The sequence below is a fragment of the Hyperolius riggenbachi genome, chromosome 3, assembly GCF_040937935.1.
Source record: "Hyperolius riggenbachi isolate aHypRig1 chromosome 3, aHypRig1.pri, whole genome shotgun sequence".
Classification (NCBI taxonomy): domain Eukaryota; kingdom Metazoa; phylum Chordata; class Amphibia; order Anura; family Hyperoliidae; genus Hyperolius; species Hyperolius riggenbachi.
In genome coordinates this window covers 315,953,056-315,974,433 of record NC_090648.1, presented here as the reverse complement: position 1 = coordinate 315,974,433, position 21,378 = coordinate 315,953,056, and the positions used below count along the sequence as shown (strand labels likewise).

Genomic DNA, 21,378 nt, shown 5'->3' with positions numbered 1-21,378 from the left:
ACTGAAGCAAATCCTGTCGTGATTTCCTCCCTTACTTTTTTATCACCTACAAATTGCTCTGTCATAGCTAGCTCACTCTTTAAACATATGAGCATAGATCAGATTTCAGCTTCATGTCACACTGAACTTCCCTCAGCCAATCAGTGAGGAGCAGGAATGTGGGAGGGGAGATGACAAGCTTCCCGCAATGCAACTGAATAGGAGCATTCATACCACATGGGTGTCGGCGATTGACAAACAGTATAGTTGCCGCTCAGTAGAAAAAACGCTACATGTAGCAACCAGGGCTGGCTACCGCCAGCTCAGATGCAGATGCAGTGGTCACCATAAGTGCTGGACAATTGAAGACAGCACTACACTGGGTCACGTTGGGGCACTGCCCACCCCTTGGGAATTATTGTGCCCCCCAGCCTCAAGTGCCCCCCTGCTCAGCAGCATAAAGTTAACTGTTTCTAGGCTCCGGCAGCATACACTGAACACGGTAGGGTCTGTAAAAAAAAACCTCTCCATGTCAGCCTGAGTCTACAGTATGTAGGCATTAAGTATACCAAGGGTCTAATCTGTTTGTCATAAATACCTCACAATCCTTGCAAGATCCCTTGTAATTAATGTATCTGGATGACACTTATATTTGCAAAAAACATCTCTCTACCTCCTAAATAGTGATGTAGTGTACATGAAATTTTTGGTTCGCGAACCTCGAACGAAAACATTCGCGGACAGGCGAATCTGGTGAACCGCCATAGACTTTAATGGGCAGGCAAATTTTAAAACCTACAGGGACTGTTTCTGGCCTCAAAAGTGATGGAAAAGTTGTTTCAAGGGCCTAACATCTGGACCGTGGTATGCCGGAGGGGGATCCATGGCAAAAGTCCCACCTTGACACAGAGTCATGTTTTAATCTCTAAGGGCAGAAATCGCAGTACTTTCCTAAATTTGTGGAATTAAGTGCTTTAAAACGTCCGGCGTACATACACGGCGATTAGGTAGTGTAAGGGTTATGCCTAGTTCACACTAACAGATGAAACACCGCATTTAACACACCACAAAGAGCTTTAGTGATAACGTCAGTTGAGTAAATCATTGTTTTTACTAGTTGATACATCCAGGACATAAATGTTAGTCCTCTCTGTGGCAGTCTTTGTGTAGTGGCCGCTGTACTTGTGCGCACATTCATGGAAATGCAGGCAAGCGCAGTTTTCCAGCCCCTACTGTCGGGCTAAGGTAGTTCAATGACAGTTAAGTGACCAAAAAAACATTGATTCTGCACTGAAGCCTTATACAGGGGGTAGTAATGGATACTAGATGGCAGCAGAGGTGGTAAAGGATTATTGGGTTATGGACGGTGCACAACTGGGACCAGCAAACCTGTCTCCAACAGCTAACTTGCGCACTGGACACATAGGATTGCAATATACTGTAACAATAGCAAAAAAATAAAAATAAAAACAGCCCTCAGAAGGGTGAGGTGGTCAGGTCCATTGGCTTCGTAGAATGTGATCCCCGCACTTTGCTTGGCCCAATAGGCTGTCTGTCAAGTGACAGCCAGGCAGCCTATTTTAAAAATCCAAACATCCATTTTGATGGATTCCCTCTGCTTTACCTACTGATAGCACAACACTGCCAATCTTGCTAAAAATATCGGAATAGGTGACAGTGGCATCATGTGTGTTGTTGCTTTGTGGTCATGACCTATTTTAAGAAGCTGCAGCAAGTATGTGCACACATAATAGTGAATAGAACAAATTGTACACAAGCCTTACTGGTTTCATGTTCTGTCTGCAGTTATTTCTCACATTTCTATGTCGTTTCTCATAAATGTGAAGAGCATTCTGTGTGTTGTATTTGTCATCATTATAACAACACACATAACAGTATATTCATTGGTATGCTGCATAGTACACTGTCCACATAAATAAATTATCCAGGAAAAAGCAACCAATATAATTCCTGATTTCTTTTCATACAGAAGAATGAGACATCAGATAAGCAGCAGCAAGTTCAATTGTTCATGACGCAATGGAAGGGTTTACCAAGGTAAGACATTTTGGGCGTTCCTAAATCCATATCCTCATTCCTGACTTTGTGAATGTAAATATGGTCATATTAGAGGTAAACAAAATGTACACAAAAAAATACAGCATTGCCTTACTAAAACAGAAAATAATGGCATGTGATCACTTCTCCTTGTGTAAATGTGTAAAATGGCCTTTAAGCCGCTAGTTTATCGGGGGCCCAAATTACCGTTTATAGTTGTCTATTGCGGCGTTATTGACGCCTATGGTGGTGCTGGTTTTAACAGGGCGTCTCTGACAACCATTTTAGTCACCGGAAAGGAGGTTAAGGGAAGCCATTCCTGGTGCACACAGTGGTTCAAACCCTTCCCCACAGTATACAGATTTCTGGGGGGAAAAAGTAAAAAAAGTTCGGCTTAGAATGCGAGCTCCTTTTCTAGCCCGCAATAGCTTTTTTAAATAGTTTTTTAAATAGTTTTTTTTACCTCTTATCCTATGATTCCTCATATCTTTTTTACTTTCATGTTCTAAATGTGTCTGTAAAAACCTTTCAGGAAAATATGACACTTGGAATTACACTTACATTTTCTGGAGTACAAGGCAATAGGTCGTAACTAATGTCCATCTTTATAGCACATATACTATAAAATCAATAAAACATTTTCTGCTTGTTAAATTACAATGAGGAGACCTGCTTATGAGCTGTAAAATAGAGTAATTTGTTAAGTGCTCTGTCTCTTAAATCGTTTCCTCCTACTGACAGCAGTCATGCGGTTCTAGTCAGCAATTTTACTAGAGTTGATTTCATGTACAAAGTAAGTACATTATCAGCTAAAATTCCATTGAGCTGTCTGTTTTAAAATACAATGGCCTTTAGTAAACATTAAGGGGCCTAGTAATCAAGTGATGCTGATCTAATTACAATCACCACTTCTTTGTTCATCTATTTGAGATCGGATTGTCCCTTTAACAAGCAGCATATATATAAATAACATAAGTTTCATAGGATACACTCGCCTATTCCACATGGTCCAAACATTTAGGACTTCTGAATGTGACATCACTTCCTCACTGCTCCACCTATGCCATGCCAGGTAAAAGCAGCAGTAGTGTTTGAGTGATTATCTGAGTGTGTATCTGAAGACTGTGTTGTCTCTTTCCACTCTTGCATGAGTATCAATAAGTTTTTTTCCCTCTTATTTTTTTTCATTTTCCTACATTTTTAACATATGTATGTTTTTTTCTTTCTCGATCAGGCCTGATCAAATAAACATCTGACTGAAGTACATTATATGTTGATAAAAAATTGATTGTGGTTACTTCCTTTGTTTGGATGTCTTTAGTTTACACTTAAGATTTATAGACTTTTGATTTTTTTTTTTACAAGGCACCAAGTCCAGGGCCAGATTTACCATAAAGCACTCTAGGCACATGCCTACAGGCTTCTGATGATAGAAGGGAGACTCGCTCTACTCCTCAAGTGCCTCCTTCCCTATGCAGTCTTGAGCAGAGTGTAAATGAGAGTTTACTCACCCGGCTGTCAGCATTCCACTGATGTTGAGGGCAACTTGATACTGAGGATATTTCTGGCTACCTAATAATCAGGGGCACCTGTAGCTATCTATGACAGGCAAGGAAAGTAAGGGAGAAGTGACAGCTGGGCTAGCCACCACACTCGTGGTGCGGTTTGGCGGGAGTTTTGCAGGTTCATGTAGGATGAAATCTTGGGTACCAAGACATCTGTGCCTATAGGCTCCTGCAATGTAAATCCGGACCTGACCAAGTCATAACCTTTACATGCAGCATAGCAGTGTCATAAAGATGTGTATATGTTTTACTTTAATGAACTATATGGCTTGAAAACATTTTGTTCAATGATGGTCACTTAACCAATATTATAAATGCGAAAGTTTGGATGTTTGTTACTCAATCACACAACAATGGCTGAATGGATTTGAATGAAGTTTGGCACACACATTGTAGATTACCTGGAATAACATATAGGATACTTTTTATACCCATAACCAAAAAGTGGGCGGAGACAAATACAAATTTCACTGAGAAAATGTAATCTGCAGCCATTCTTACACTGTTAATGGTAGGGTTCTCAAACTTTGTACAATTGGTCAGTGGGTGGAGCCTACAAAAGCCAATCAAAATTCACCTATTGATTTTCAAGAGGAATATTATCTGCTGCCATTATTGCACTGTTAATGGCACAAGCCTCAGACCTGGTACAGTTGGTCATTAAGTGACTGAGGTTCAAATTTGGAAAAAGGGGTGGAGCCACAGTAATCAGATTTGTTTCATTTCAATGCAAATATTGATGCCAAAGACTGCAAAGCTCACAAACTAGGTCATTGAGGAATTGAGTAATTGTGTGTTAGGGTTATAAAAAGTGGACGGAGCCAACACCAGCCAAAATACATACCCAGGCAATTTCGGACAATCAGGTAGTAAGCTATAATTTCAAGGTATATGTATGTATGTATGTATATATATATATATATATATATATATATATATATATATAAATATATATATATAAATATAATTTGCTGGTCCAGAGTAGCAGTCTGCTTTTTTTGTACAGAAGATTGTGGAGCGAGGGAATGCTGGCAGTGGTTTTTGGAGGAGTTTTCTGTGCATCATGTGTTACAATGTTTGCCACCACCAACCAGCTCATGAACTAATTGCGGCAAATACAAAATGAAGATAAGTTTTTAAGGCATACTTGGCCACAGGATGAAAAAGCCTAAGATCGCTGGAGACTGTCACTGAGCGCTTATAGCTGGTCCACTTGAGGTCAGCCATTAATTCTGGTGACAGAGGTGCTCGGCCACGCTACAGACAGTTTGGAGTTGCTCCTTTTATTGCCTGATGAAGCGGGACTGTGCCCGCGAAACGCGTTGCAAAGTGGAGTGCATGTTCAATAAATGTTATTTTTTATATAAATAACGAATCCCTGTCTGTTTGATTTTGAGGGAGGTAAGTCCACCGCTTCCCCCTTTTTAAACTGGTTTTAGACGCTTTTATCCTATTTTGGCGCCTCTGTTCAAAGACATTCTCTACATTAACTCTGGTGAGCCTGTATTTTACCTGTTTCAGTTGTTGTGTGACAGCACTCGGATAGTGGGAATACACTACTCACCGGTGTGGTGGTGGTCGCAAATATTTTAAGATGGATTACGCAATGTCTACCCTTTTCTGTGTCTTGCTGAGCTACATTTAGGGGAGACTGCTGACTGCAAGGAGAGATAATTGAAGATTCATGCTTCATAACTGTGCCTGATATGCTGATCTTTTATTCAATCAGCCATCACTGTTGGTGAGCGTACTTGCAAGTGATCACCTATACTGGATTGGACTTTCTATATGGACTCATTGTTTTGGCATATGATACTGGTTCTATTGTGATTATTTTAGTATTGTGATCTATACAATCTAAGGTGTTAGCGCAGAGCACGTCACATACATTATAATTTGCTATAGCTGGATTTTTTTGTGCTTGCTCCTTTGTTTCCTCCCCATGTCTCAACCCTATCTAGATTGTAAGCGTGCAAGGACAGGCACCTCCCGCTTTTGTTTCCTGTTTATGTGCAATTTATCAAATAAACATCTATCATTATTGTTGATTTTTTCAAATAACACATCATTTGTGTGAATCGGTACTTGAGTCACTGGTTGTCCCAATTGTACATTATGTTGAACTGCTCATGCATCCAGGGCCGGGCCGAAGCAGAAGTGAGAGAGGCTCCAGCCTCAGAGCGCAGTGTAGGAGGGGGCGCACAACTCACTCAGCTATCAGTCCCCTATTGTGTTTGAAGCAGAGAGAAATAAGAAAAGGGGATACATGGCAGTGAATGCAAGGGCCAGACAACTAGAGATTAAGGTGTTGGGGGCCCTTGGGCACCTCTTAGTCTAATAGCAATCAGTGTATGATGGCTGAGGTGGAAGGGATGGGGGGGGGGCGCACTTTGGTGTCTCAGCCTTGGGTGCTGGAAGACCTTGTCCCGGCTCTGCATGCATCTATGCTCCATATTGTTGTATGTTTTGCACGTTGTACAGTGCTACAGAATATGTTGACGCTCTATAAATAAAAATCATCATAATACTAGTAGCATATCTAATTTCACTTGCATTTATTGCTAATTAATTTATATTGACATACCGGTAATTGATTGTTTAATGGCACTTTTAGGACTATCTCTGATACTGCATTTAATGGAGAACGTTTTAGCTAACTTTCTCTTAAATATTTCTTACCTATTTAGAGTGCAGCATCCAAATATATTAGAATTACTTGGATATGTGATGATGGATGACTCAGCATGTTTGGTGTACCCATATATGAAAAATGGATCACTCTTCCATAGATTACATTCTACTGTAAGTTTTCAGTATAATGTTTCAATTGTCCTAAAAAGACTTCTTTAATAAAATGTTATTATGTGTGATGATTTTGAGTCATACAAATCTTACTGTTGCGCTTTTCCTTCTAAACCGATGCACCAGTGTGTTTTTCAACATTAAAACATTAAAAACTCTATGGCCTTATATTAGGTTATGTCATTTTATCATAGGAAGACAGTTACCCTCTTTCCTGGGAATTACGTCACAGTATTCTACTTGGCGTGGCTCAGGCCATCACCTTTCTGCATGCAATGAGTCCTCGTTCTGTAATATGTGGAAACGTAACAAGGTCAGTAGCACTATTTGGCATTGCAGTACTTAGAGAAATGTATAAATTATTGTATTTTTAACACAGGCTAGATACTAAATAGACTGAAGAGAAAAGAACATCTGGCACTGTAGCTTTAATAAGATGTGGCAAGTGTACAAATTCAATGGTGAACAAGATTCACAAACAAATAGTTCAAAGTGAATGTTCCATGCATATAGGCGTCCGAAGAAACAAGGCTCACCCCATTATGAAAAGGTCGTAGGCCGTGCACCCTCTGGCGCCCATAGCTGTCTCCCTCAACCCAGCAGGAGCATGATAAGTACATGGAACATTCACTTTGAACTATTTTGTTGTGAATCTTGTTCACCATTGAATTTGTACACATCTTATTAAAGCTACAGTGCCAGATGTTCTTTTCTCTTCAGTTTGTTTGCAATCCTGATTCAATACAGTCTAGAGTATGTAGTCACTGCTGAGGGTTGTACACCAGCAGCCATCCATGCAGTTATCAGCATCCATGTCACTATACTGAGTGCCTGCCTCTTTCTCTTGTCCTCCATAGATACTAAATAGTTCTGATCTAGTATGCTTGGTATGACTCACTAGTCTGCTTGCCTTTCAGACTAGTAGGCACATCACATGTTATTAAATACTAGTTCACAATTACGACATCTAAAAGCAGTATATCCCTTTTATCACCCATGTCCCTAGGAGCTCCGTACTATTATGAAATTACCACTACCCTCAGTGGCGCTGTGGTGCCATCTTCCTCTCGTTTGCCTTCACCAACTGACACGCCTCCAGATTCTGGCTGGATGACTGTGGAAAGTAGTGTGCCCTTTTCGGAGGAGAAGCCGAGCATCTACCTGCTGGAATCATGTAAGTTGCACTAGCACTTCAGCCATCCAGTCAGAAGTTGGGGGCGTGTCCATTGCTAAAATCCTGTTCAAAGTAGGAGGAGATAGATTTCAGCTCCTCGTGCCAGGCAGCTAGACTAGAAGGAGCATCACCATAGCGACCGCAGCTAATGGTGACGTCCACATGAATAGGCTAGGAGAAACATTACCAATAGCGACCCCAGCTATGGTAATGTTGACACAGCAACAGCCTTGCTGTTTCCCAGGGTAAGACCAACACATGTCCACAAGGATGCAAGGCAACGAACAGTTATAGCACAAGAGACAGCAATGCAAATATAGCTCAAGCTACACGCTATCATGGGCAATGTGTTCAACCAGGAAGAGGCTTTTATGTGGACATCCACCAATGCAAATTTGGTCCCAATCAGGACCTGTCAGGATTTGAGCATTCATAGGCACTGAGAGCAATTCCAAAAAGTACCACAAGATGGCAGCAATCAGAATTAGGCAGTAGCAGTTTTAGGGAGTCTTGCCCAAGTCTCCTTACTTAAATAGGTGTTGCCTTACTGAACAGTAAGATCCAAGATTTGAACTCTGGTAGTCTCCTGTGTTAGAAGTAGAGCCCTAAACCAGAACACTATACAGCCCACAGCTGATGAATGGTAATCAATCCTGTGATACTCTGATTGAGAATTGCAGACTGATTGCAGATGGACATGACATTCATTGCAAATGCGACCAACATTCTGTAACTGTATTGCATGCACATGTGCAGGGAAGTCAGAACTGCCTTGCTGCAGCTTGGCTGCGACCAACAGAACATGCCACAGGTGAATTCATGACAGCCACATTCTATTAACAAGCTCCACATCTATCTATCTATATACAGTATGTGCTATTTCCAAAATGTATTATTAGTTTATTGTAAAATGTTTCAGCTATAGGTCCACTATACACCAGCGGTTCTGGATGTGCAGCTTTGCTTTCATGGGCATAAAGAGATGATTTGCATATTTGGGAGTGATGCATCATGGGAAACCACAGTTGCTCTCTAAATGCTGAATTAACGCAAGTACCTTCTGTTTTCAAAAGGCAAAACTACATTTAGCATCCCTAGTTCCACACACAGGGTACTTTTGTCATGTCCCAATTGCTCACTTTGATAAGTACTACTGATGTTTCACAATTAAGCACCCACTACCTGCTTTTTCCTGTGCCATTCTAGTAATGTGCTATACAACTTATAAAAGTGGGAAATTGCAGAATTATCATGTGTTCTAAATGTAGGTTCATTTTTCCTTTCTTCCAGCAAAAATATATTGCTTGATCAGCATTTTCAGCCCAAGCTCTCAGACTTTGCCATGGTCCATTTGAGGTCTTACCTGATAAATCACATTAACACTATCAAGATGGATCATGCCATGCTGAGGCTTCTGGGATACTTGCCAGAAGAGTACATTAGGAGGGGAGATCTGTCAGTGAAAACCGATGTGTATAGCTATGGAATTGTGAGTATAAGAAGAATTGCATTTAAAACTTTGATTCGGAACCAGGAATTTCATTACAGAGCTTTATAATTCACATAAAGTGTTATGAAGATGAATCGTGTAGTTAATGCTTACGTATAATTTGTAGAAAGAATAGTTTAACTAAATAATGTCTGCCAACAACTAAAAAATATGTTTATAAGAAAGGTTTTCAGAATTTAATCTAGGGTTAATTCTTAGAGGACAACTGAAGTGAGAAGAATATGGAGGCTGCCATATTTATTTCCTTTTAAGCAATACCAGTTGCCTGGCAGCCCTGCTGATCCTCTGCCTCAAATACTTTTAGCCATAGACCCCATAGAGATCAGCAGGGCTGCCAGAAAACTGGTTTTGCTCAAAAGGAAATAAATATGGCAGCCTCCACATTCTTCTTACTTCAGTTGTCCTTAAAGTGAAAAAGGAATGTACTGTCTCTAACATGATTTATTTTTCAAAGTATTCTAAAGTTTATGTGTTATATATATATATTCCTCTTTGAGGTTTTGTTACAGTACAGAGGCCCTGACACAGTGGACCCTTCATAAGTGGTTTGAATATGGTCTCTCAATTACCTTACTCCCATCTATGTATATACTGACCCTGGCCATTTCTGGATTCTTATTTCGAGGGGTCAGATTGTCTTTCCAGCATAATCATTAATGCAGAGAACAGAAGAGGGAATAGTTAATGAAGTCTATATTACAGGGAATTAATTCAGAGTTTTTCACATTTAGGGCCCCAACTTAATCTGTCTGTAAACATATATTGGTATACTTTGCAAGGACCACAAGGAAAGTTAACTGTTGGTTTTGCTGTATCCAGGAGGAGTGGGTGGGGGATGGGGGGGGGTGAGTGTCAGGAACCGGCCCCGCGGCGCACCTGCGTATACGGTTCCCGACTGCGGGTTTGACCAGATCGAGAGGGGAGCAGCCTTAGTCGAGCTAAAACAAGGCTGTGACCCCTCAGAACACTTCACACTGCCACCACTAGCTGCCGCTAGACACACTCCTCACTCTGATGTCGAGCTACTCGCACTGGCGTTTTCGTACGTTGGGTCAGCTGCGCGCTTTAGGCCAACGTATGACAAACGCCCCCCACACACACGCACAATTGCAATCTTACACTGTAGTGAAGCAAAACCACTAACAGTCGTTCTGAACGATACTGTTAGCCACTCCGAGACTTCCCACTCTGCTGTCGAGCGCAGAAGTGCCCCATACACACAATGCAATTACAATCTTATACGGTAGTGTTGCTCAATCATACAATCAGGCATGGACTTATACACTGTTATACTTCAGTCTCTTCTACTAGGCTATGAGTGTTAGTTTAGTACAGCAGAAGTCAAACTTATTAAATAACGATTTAATATTCAAGGAAAAAAGGGGAACAATGCAGAAAATAATATATACAAAAGATTTACAAAAACAAAGTAAAAAGTTACAAAATAAAAGTTAAAATGATACACAGCAAGACAAGTTTGCATAAAAACAAAATGGGATAAACGTTAATTGAACTTTTACCAGCACAAATGTCCAACCGTGGAGAGACACGAATTTTCAGATTTCCTTGGGATCATCTCTAGCGATGAGCTACTCTTGGGAGAAGATGATCTGTGACTGTCCTAGCTGCTGTTTTATAGCAAAATGTGTGCCCCGGGGCCACCCCAATGTCCCAGGTCCAGGAATAATCCAATTTCCTGTTTAACGTGTGCAACTTCAAAGCGTTCCTGTGTTAGTATTTGATCTTTTCAGAGATTTCAGAACACTTCCATAAACCCAATTTCCACAGGTAAAACTATAGTCTAGTCCATACATCGAAAGATTGTGAAGTGAGGCTTCCTCCTGTCATATGTAAATTCCAAGGCTTTTCCTGTCCACTTTGAACTTGGCAGACTTAATTAGTCAGATTGTATTTTGGCCCACAGGTAGCTTTTTACATGTACACAGAGTTCCAAGCAATGTTGTTATGTAATTACCTGTACCCAGACACAGACAATCACATCTGAGACAGCAGATCAAAGGTGAAGACCTGACTGCTATTCACCCTCAGATGCAAATGTACAACAGGAGATCCAATTAGCAACATCCCACTTCCAGAGGACTGAATCTGAATCAAGGTAGCAGCCTCCTTCAACCATACACATGTGACACACAATGAAAAATGAAAAATATGTTCCTGTATTATCCTTAATATCATCAGCACCCCAATATATCACCACAGGGAGGTATGGGGATGTTAGGATAATTTTAAAATTTACTTTTTTTTTTTTAAACTCCACCATTTAGATCATAATGGAAGTTCTAAGTGGATGCCAAGCTGTGCTGAATGGATCCAAAGCTACATTTCTGGTAAGTTGTGTGCTCAACTTATAGCACACTTGTACCACTTATAGCAGACCATGAAAGAAATCAAGATACCCATTTGTATGTACTGTAAACTATCCTGATTTCAGCATTATGGACAGTTCTTATAACTATACACTGATATGTAACCACACCCTCCTTGTGATATTTAGTCTAGGGCTAGGCTATAGTGTCATGCAGCCTTCTGCCCCAGAGCACTCTGGGAGATCAATCACTACTGCTCACTACAAAAAGGGTAAAACCTCCCACAATGATTCACCTTGTCAGCAATAAAGATGACGGCATCACTGATAAGTTTAAGGATGTAAATAAGGATTAGGTAAGATTTCACTATGGGCAAACATTGACTAAATAATCTATAAAAGATTTCTATAAAAAAAAAAACAGCACTATAATTAATATATATTCAGTAAAGTTACTCTATAAGATACATTACAACCAACTAAAATGTGTTAGGAGGTTACATTTATTAACTGCTTAACTTCCACTCCATACGGCTGTCCCCCTCAGCGGCAGGGAAGCGATCCGCTGTCATAGGCTGAAGCCTATGACAGCTGATCGTGCTGATTGGCTGGCGGGGGGAGGGAGGGAGGGTCAGGGAACAAAATAATAAAAAAGGGGAAAATTAATATAAAATTAAACAAATAAACAAATAAATATTTGTGTACAAAAAAATAAACATCGGGGAGCGATCACAGCCCACCAACAGAAAGCTCTGTTGGTGGGCAGAAAAGGGGGGGGGGAATCACTCATGTGCTGAGTTGTATGGCCCTGCAGAGAGCCCTTAAAGCTGCAGTGGCCTAATTTGTAAAGAATGGCCTGGTCACTAGGGGGTTTAAGACCGCGGTCCTCAAGTGGTTAAAATATACCTGAACTACCACGTGACATGAGATGATAAACATTGCTACATATATTACCAAGCCTAGCAGAATACTACTGTATACCGTCTTTACTTTTTATCTAATTATCATTGCATCCCATTCCGCTCCTCCTTTAATGTCCCACCATTAGTGCCATCCCCCAGTCACTAAACCCAGTACTGCAGTTTCTCCCTCTGTAGTGTAATCTCCAAAAAGAAGGCAAATGTGTTGTTGCCTTGAATTACCCAAGTGAAACATAACAGGATGGAACAGAAAGTGGCAGTAGGCTGTGAGTTAAGGAGCTCTGATCTAATGAAATCATGTAGGTGGTTATGCCAAGGCTGTGGGAGAGTAGCAGGCACAGATGGGATCAAGCTACCAGCACCGTGAGAGACAATGAGTATGGGCTCTGTCACACTACAGACTTGTGTGAGACAATAAGTATGGGCTCTTTCACACTACAGACTTGTGTGAGACAATGAGTATGGACTCTTTCACACTACAGACTTGTGTGAGACAATGAATATGGGCTCTTTCACACTACAGACTTGTGTGAGACAATGAGTATGGGCTCTTTCACACTACAGACTTGTGTGAGACAATGAGTATGGGCTCTTTCACACTACAGACTTGTGTGAGACAATGAGTATGGGCTCTTTCACACTACAGACTTGTTGAGACAATGAGTATGGACTCTTTCACACTACAGACTTGTGTGAGACAATGAGTATGGGCTCTTTCACACTACAGACTTGTGTGAGACAATGAGTATGGGCTCTTTCACACTTGTGTGAGACAATGAGTATGGGCTCTTTCACACTACAGACTTGTGTTTGGGCTTACAAAAAATGCTTATGTGCTTGTGGTGAATTTTTTTTCTCACATGTTTTGAGGTTTTATTTGCATGTGCATTTTTCTTCCAATCTATGGTTATGAATGAGGATAAAAATGCATGGTTTTCACCAAAACAGTTGGGGTCTTCTCTGACATTTCTTTGACCCTGCCATTAAAGGGAACCTAAGGTGAGAGGTATATGGATGCTGCCATATTTATTACCTTTTAAACAATACCAGTTGCCTGGCTGCCTGGCAGCCTGGCAGTGCTCCTGATCATGTATCTCTAATACTTTTAGCCATAGACCCTAAACAAGCATGCAGCAGATCAGGTACTCTTCTGACTCAGCTGACTCAGGTTTTACTGGATTAGCCATGTGCTTGTTCCAGGGTTTTGACTCAGACACTTCTTATGCCAGAAGATCAGCAGGGCTGTCAAGCAACTGGCATTGTTCCCTTTAATATTGGTATGTCCAATAACAGTATAATGCTACTATTTATATTAAGCGAGAGACTCATTTTGAAATGTTTTGGGTTTTACTTTTACAGAGGGAACATTTTTGGGAACAAATGGAAAAAGATGGAGTTGAATCCCTCCTTCATTTTAAGGATATTAAAACTAGCAACTGGCCACTTTTTGTTGTGGAAAATCTTTTGCATGTCTCTTTTAAAAGTACAGCCCTGCGAGCCAAACAGAGGCCTACAATGAGTGAAGTAAGTGACCATTATTTAGCTTCTGGGAATTCGCATTTATAAACCATGTCCTTGCCTTTTGTCATAAGTTGATGGTGAAAATCCCAAGTCAAGGTACAGATTAGTAAATAGCAAGAAGTTTTGAATCAGGATGAAACCATTTATTGGATAACTTATAAGAAAGTTATAAGTTAGCCAATAAATGGCATCATCATGATTCAAAACTTCTTGCTTTTACTTAGGGCTAACATGGTACAATACTCTACTGCTATTAGTAAATAGAGTGCTTAAATGCAATATGTCTAGTTCAACAAGGTTTCTGCAAGAAACAATTCTGTTTGTAAAAACAATTGGTCATGTGACACTAAGCCCAAGTAGTAGAAAAGATCGGTTAGCACTCCAGCTTCTCCATGAGCATAGTTTATTTTCCAATCACATGTTAACTGTAATGATCGCTGCTGCAGCAGGTGTTGCTGGAAATAGTAGTGCTGCAGCTCAGGCAGTTCTGATATCTTTCCATGCAAGCTGCATAGCTTTGTCTGTCTTTCCCTGCTGTCAGCTTGTGACTGATTATCATTCACCTGTGTGGGAATCTGCATGTCTGCTCCCATTGGATGACCTCAGTATAAAGATCTGCTTCCTGCAGGACTCCTTGGGTTTTCATAGCTTCAGTTTAAGCCTGTCTTGCTGTCGCTTCGGCCCCCGATCGTGTTTCTTGTTCTAAAGATACTTTGCTGGTCTTTGCATCATATATTGGTTCATTGCCAATATATATGCATACCAGCACGTTTATTATTTTCCTTGTATTCGTGTTACGTTGATACATCAGTGTCGCTGATATATACGTACACGAACTGTTTATATCCTGTGTTCAGTTAGTTAGTTTTCCAGCACGTTTTGGTAGTTTGCGCGTACCGTGATCACCCGTGCTGAGGTAGTTATCCTGCTCCTGGTCCTGTTCGTGGATTGCGTTCATCTCTGCGAGGAGATAACGAATCCTTCTGAATCCTGTCCTGTTACCGTTTGTGGATTGCGTTCATCTCTGCGAAGAGATAACGAATCCTTCTGAATCCTGTTCTGTTACTGTTTGTGGATTGCGTTCATCTCTGCGAAGAGATAACGAATCCTTCTGAATCCTGTTCTGTTACCGTTTGTGGATTGCGTTCATCTCTGCGAAGAGATAGCGAATCCTTCTGAGTCCTGTTCCCTGTATTACTCCAGTCCTAGTCAACGTTCCTGCTTATGTCATATATCGGTTCATTGCCGATATATACATATGTTAGTAAGACGTTACAAATAGTTTCATTGATAGCTGTAATTGTAATACGCTAGGAAAACATACTTATTGTATATTTGTCTGTGTTACGTTCATCTATCTTGATCCTGCTATTTCCTGACTATCCTGTCCTGTCTTTGTGAGGCACGCCATCGCCGCAACGCATTGGCTGCCTCATTCCAGTCTGTGTTATTGTGGATGCTTGCTGTCACTAAGTAGTGGCTAGTTAAGCAAGCGTTCATTCTGTTTACCTGTCCTGATCTCCTCAGTTCTGGTTTATGTTCTCAGCGCTACTTTGCGCTGAGACGTTATAACGAAAGCATTGTTTGTGGCTGTCAGATCTGCACCGGCTCTGTGCGCCACAATCTCCTATTGGAGTCAGTCCTCCCCTCCACTATACTAGGGATAGCCTGTTTCCTTGTGCTAGTGTGTGTACCTCCTCCACGTCAGCTCATGCGTTGCATGCTGACTGTGGAGAATACACCACCAAGCCTTACATTAACACTACGGTTAACAATTGTTTCGGGGCCACTCAGGGTCCCCTTCTTCAGAACAGTGAAGATGTTTGTCTGCACTGTTCTGAAGAAGAGGAGCCTGAGTGGCACAGAAACAATTATTTACCGTAGTGTTGACATGTGATTGGAAAATAAACTATGATCATGGAGAAGCTGGAGTGCTAACCGATCTTTTTTTTACTACTTGGACTTTGTTGGGATGTTGCTTAGCATCCAAGGTTATGCACCCGAAGTAAACGCGGAAAAGTGTGCCTTTCTGCATCCTTCTACTTTCCCATGTGACACTAAGCAGCATAACTGAATGTTTTAACAGCTGAATGAGAAGCACTGGCTTCTGCTAATGCTTGGTTTGCATAATTATGCTGTGGAGCAGTGTGTTATACTCACCAGTCCCATGGTCCAGCGAAGGCCTCTCCAGACGCTGTCCCGGGATTTTCAAGGCTCAGAGTGATCATAGGGTCAGGACCCAATGAAATCGGCTCTGGCCAGCTCACGGAGCTCTGCTGTCCTACTGACGGCAGGGCAAGTGGGCTACAGCGGCGGGAGAGCGGCGCGATCGGCGGTAGGGGCGGGAGCTTGCAACGGGGTAATGGAAGACCACGCCCTGGCAGGGATAACAGGTGGTCCCAAACTAGGCATCGATTTCAATTAGTAACATCTGGAAGAAGTTAAGCAGTACTGTTCAAACCATATGTTGGAATGAGTGATTGTATATCAGTGAAGACCTTGACAGTGTGAAGTCTTTATGAGTACACTCAGTAGAAGTTACAGCTGTAATGTACTTATTGAGGTACCACAAATGAATTACATTGTTGCTGTTACAAAATGATAAGGCAGCAAACTAAATCTAAGTCCTTATTTTGCTATCCAGAGGTCAATTACCTCTACCTTAGAGCACATATTGTTAATGATTGTAACGATTGTGGAATTCTCTCCGTGATCAGCGCACAAGACGTGCGCTGACACTACAGAAATCCTCCACAAGCGTGTAATTTGAGGGAACCCAGCAAAAGGTGCAATGCACCTGTAGAGGGAAATTCCTGTCTACAGGTGGAGCTGTGGAGTGCAGAGGAACAGCTCCTCTGCCCTGCCACACACGCCAGACAGGAATTGCACGAAGGGAAGAAACGCAGGGCAAGATAGCCCTTAAAGAGAGAGATCAAAGCAACAGAGGGTATGTGTGTTCACCAAACTAGTCGCCACCCTGCGACAATGAACACACAACCAGGAAGATAAAGTGAGAAGGCAATCGCCGGAGATGGCGATTGCTAACAGCGACACAAGACCGAATAAGCACAGATGAGGAATGTATGTATGTCCACCAATCTAGCCGCCAACCTGCGACGGCGGACACACAACAAAGGAAACTGAGTGAGAACGCAATCGCCTGAGAAGCGATTGCGAATGAGATTGAGCAAAGGGACAGATTGTATGTGTGTGCACCAAACTAGTCGCCAACCCGCGACGGTGCATACACAACAGCAGATATGAAGTAGGAACGCAATCGCGAGAGAGGCGATTGCCAGAGGTGACACAAGGCTACAGCAAGGCACAGCACGAGAGTAGCAAAGGCACAGCAAATAATACAATGAGGAGATAAGGAAAATAACAAACGCTAACTAAACTCGAACACCGCACTCATTCGCAACAGTGCACGCGTTTATGCGCGGTCTCTGCATGTTAAGCACAACAGAGACAAGCACGCCTAACTAACCACCGACAGACAAACATGAAACAGAGGACGCGAGCGCTTGCTTAACGGTTACCTCACCGAGCCTCCAGCAAGCGTTCGTAACAGACAAGACAGATACACGAAAACAGGAATAAGCGAGAGATAGGATCAACAGCACTAGTGCAAGAGGCTAGTGCGATCCAGGAAGACAGAACAGAAGGATCCACAGCACTAGCGCAAGGCGAGTGCGATCCAAGTACAGCAAGAGAGTAGCAGACCAGAAGGATCCACAGCACTAGCGCAAGGCGAGTGCGATCCAGACAAGACAGATCAGATGAGATAGCTGGTAGCAACCGCTGCTCCAGCTATACTCCAAGAACAAAGATCAGAACGACTTCCTGTCGACCACCGCTGGGACAGGACAATCGCAACAGACAAACAAAACAGATATGCAATCCTAACGGCACTAGGGAACCTGCCTAGTGCAGTCCCAGGAATTACTCTAGGCTAATCTTCAAACAAAGAGCAAGGCTGACACTCCAAGAGTGTTTCACAGGAACTAACCCTTATGACCAGCCCAGATCCATGATACCACATGGCATATACAGAGCAAGCCCACAAAGGATGTGGCCAGGCAATCCGCACGACAAACGCACGCAAACTCCTCAGCAGCAAGCCGCAAAAATGACAAAAGGTCTCTCCTCCAGAGACCCGCAGAAAGCAGACACGAACAGTGGTCAAAACGCTGCCTGCCTGCGCAGGCAGCCGAGCGGATCCTCACAATGATATTACAGGACAATTACTTCTCACTACCATACTGTCTGTTTTGATTGTCATATTGTCTATGTTCATTAAGCAACTGCCAAGTCAATTCCTCATAAGTGCAAATTTACTTGCTCAATAAATCTGATTCTGACAAGCAAAGGCCGAACAATTAGAAGGAAGGTGTTCCTAGACTGTGGTATAACAACAGAGGCGCCAAGTAGAGTAAAATTAGTTAAAATTGTTAAAAAGGGGGAAGTGAGTGGACTCACCTCCCTTCTGAAAAAATGGCCAGACAACGGGCAGGTTACTTCAAGTTTAAAGTAACATTTATTATGAGCTCCAAAAGTGCAACGCGTTTCACGGGTAACAGTCCCGCTTCTTCAGGCAAACAATTTTTGGGTGCAAAGTCGGGTCAAGAGGCGCTATATCTGGCTCTTGACCCGACTTTGCTCCCTCCAAAAATTGTTTGCCTGAAGAAGCGGGACTGTTACCCGTGAAACGCGTTGCACTTTTGGAGCTCATAATAAATGTTACTTTAAACTTGAAGTAACCTGCCCGTTGTCTGGCCATTTTTTCAGAAGGGAGGTGAGTCCACCCACTTCCCCCTTTTTAACAATTTTAACTAATTTTACTCTACTTGGCGCCTCTGTTGTTATACCACATAACTGTTTAGTCCACCCTTGGTGGAGGGGTGTATCCCCATTTTCTTCTATCTACAGAGAGCGACTTCTTAACCCTGAGCGGGGTCAGGTTACAATTCTCCCCGCCTGCTTATCCAGTGGTTGCCTTGGAGGCGACCCGTCCTTGTGAGTATAACCATTGTGTGTGTTTGCATCAGACATCACCTCATTAACATACTACACCATATTGGGCTCTCGGTTCTCCCCCTTTCTTTCAAGCTAGACTGTGAAATGTCAATTAGAACAAATATGCCATCAAATAAAGTTCAGCAACATTTGGGCAGCAGCATATTGCCATATGTTCACATTTCAAATGACATTTCATAAAATTTTGGGGCTATAAAAGCTATGAGTTTTATTAATACAATATTTAAACATCTCATGTAAGCAGCCATTTTGTACACAGTGGATGTGGCTTCTACTGATGGCATCATATCTACTGCTCAGAGGAGAGGGTTGGCTTTGTCTAAATGAGTCTGAGAAGACTGCAGCCTTCAACACATCTACGTGCAGGAAGTAAGCAGTGCCTGGAATCCTGAAGAGGTGCTTTTAAAGTGATTTAATTGGCACCAGTTAATCCAGGAATTTCTACATAGATATAAACAAGCTCAGTAACTGGGTGCTTACTCAGATCTGGAGAATGTTTGTGCCTTTGGGGGTTTAACTACATACCGGTATGTGTATTTGCTATTCAATGGGAATTATTCAAGTAGTTGCACTTTCTGTGGAGCTTTATGTCATGTAGTGTTGGTGTCTGAATTCGGAGATTGAAATATGAAACCCAAACTCTCCTGCACAGCACACTTCAGCGCCTGAAGCAGCTGACAGGTCTCAGGGAATGGGGGGGGTTCACTTACTGGCCGTGAACTCCCCGTGACCTGTCCACTGCTTTGGGTGCTGAAGTGTGGTTTGGGTTTCCAAATTCAATCTTCCGAATTTGAACACCAACACTGTTATGCTTTATTTATTTATTTTTTCCTGGTTGAACTTGATGGACGGTTGTATTTTTTCTACCAAACTATGTAACTACTATGTTGTTTTTATATTGCTCTATACAAGCACCACAGTGGAAGATGGTGCTATACACACTAATGATAATATTAATCACTGTTTCCATAGGTCCTAAAAAGACTAGAAAACTGTAACACTTTTGAAAAGCTCAAAGAAGACCTTCCAAAGCCTCTCATGTCTGTTCCGCCTTACATATCACCTTTACCATGGAGCATTTTAAATGCTCCTTTAGAGACTGATGAAACCATGGACATGGACATTTATCTACATCAAATAAAAAAGAAAGCAGAAAGCCCTTGTGAATGTAGTCAGTCAGAGGTGACTTTTCTGGGCAACGCCAGAAACTACAGACAGGGTAGAGACATTACCTCTCTGTTAATACAAAGCAACAATGTATTGCAGGATGAGCACTTATTGCAGAGACTTGATTCATCCTATACAAGCAGGCCTGTGGAGTGCAGTTGCTCATCTGGGCCATACAGTACAAGCTTCTGTAAAGAATGCATCGAGAATGGTTTTGGCCATGCAACATAAGGAGTACAAAAAGTGCAGAATAAGAATGATGTAACCCTAACACGCCAGACAGTTCTCAGTATTTAATATCTGTAATACAGATGTCGTAGTATGTGAATGCTAACAGGGTATATGAAAATAAAAGATGTATGTACTTGCCATTTTCCATGTTTTAGATAAAGGGTCTACATGATTTTAATAAAGCCATGGAAGATGTTGGTGCTATATAATTCTAAAATAATAAAGGTAATAATCAGTCAGTTTTTATTTATTTATATTTCAGAGTGCGGTGTTGTCTTTTGAATAGTACCATTAAGCATTAAAAAATGAATGAAAATGATAACAGGTACAATGATGATCTCATTCATTTGTGATAGCAGGAAATATTGTGCTCCTGGATTGAAGTCATGGCATCTGTGTCCTGTGACTGTTAGGCTTTGTAATAAGGGAAGTCCTAGAGGGCACACCATCAATACATAGTCGGGTACTTGACACTGGGACATAGGCTATGTCTCAAGTAAAGCTGTAGTCAAAATGTATCAACACACCGATTTACCATAAGTTCACGCTCTTTTATTGAGCCATGAGTTACCAAAACAGGTATAAAGCCGACAATTGTTTCGGGGGCCACGCAGGGTCCCCCTTCTTCAAGGCGTATAGTTACAAGTGCATGCATATTCAGACCACCTCTTATACTAACATAATCCCCAATCACCCCACCCCAAACGTGCTGATACATTTTGTTAGGCTTTGTAGACATATTTTATTTTGTAGACATGTATTTTATATTACAAAAACCAATAACATGATGATGATAATTTTACTGTGTGTATGTAGCAGATTTTTATCAAATTTAATCACTATATATTTCTATACCCTGAAGTAGTAATCATATGTGTGTCACATATGCAGGTGACATTGGCTAAAATGTTAGGGTAAGCATTTGAACATTGACATCCACAATTTAAAAGCAGAAGATCAAGAAGTCACGGTGCTTTCTATTCACCTGTATTCGTGCCCCAACAAGGGAACTGTACATGAAAGAGAGGGATTCTGTGCATAGATGTTTCATATGGATGAGTGGGCTTGTTTCAGGTGTGTGATTCAGA

General features: G+C 41.7%; 1 protein-coding gene across 1 annotated transcript in view; it reads left to right on the top strand.

Moving 5' to 3' along the window:
- Nucleotides 1-20,447, top strand: part of IRAK3 (interleukin 1 receptor associated kinase 3) — a 51,972-nt gene extending 31,525 nt beyond the window's left edge. The window contains exons 4-10 of the mRNA XM_068276743.1: nt 1,970-2,037; nt 6,290-6,404; nt 6,599-6,717; nt 8,869-9,067; nt 11,374-11,436; nt 13,694-13,858; nt 19,865-20,447. Coding sequence (XP_068132844.1) covers nt 1,970-2,037; nt 6,290-6,404; nt 6,599-6,717; nt 8,869-9,067; nt 11,374-11,436; nt 13,694-13,858; nt 19,865-20,290 — 1,155 coding nt within the window. The 3' untranslated portion in view covers nt 20,291-20,447. The remainder of the gene's footprint in view (nt 1-1,969; nt 2,038-6,289; nt 6,405-6,598; nt 6,718-8,868; nt 9,068-11,373; nt 11,437-13,693; nt 13,859-19,864) is intronic.
- The last annotated feature ends 931 nt before the right edge of the window (nt 20,448-21,378 follow it).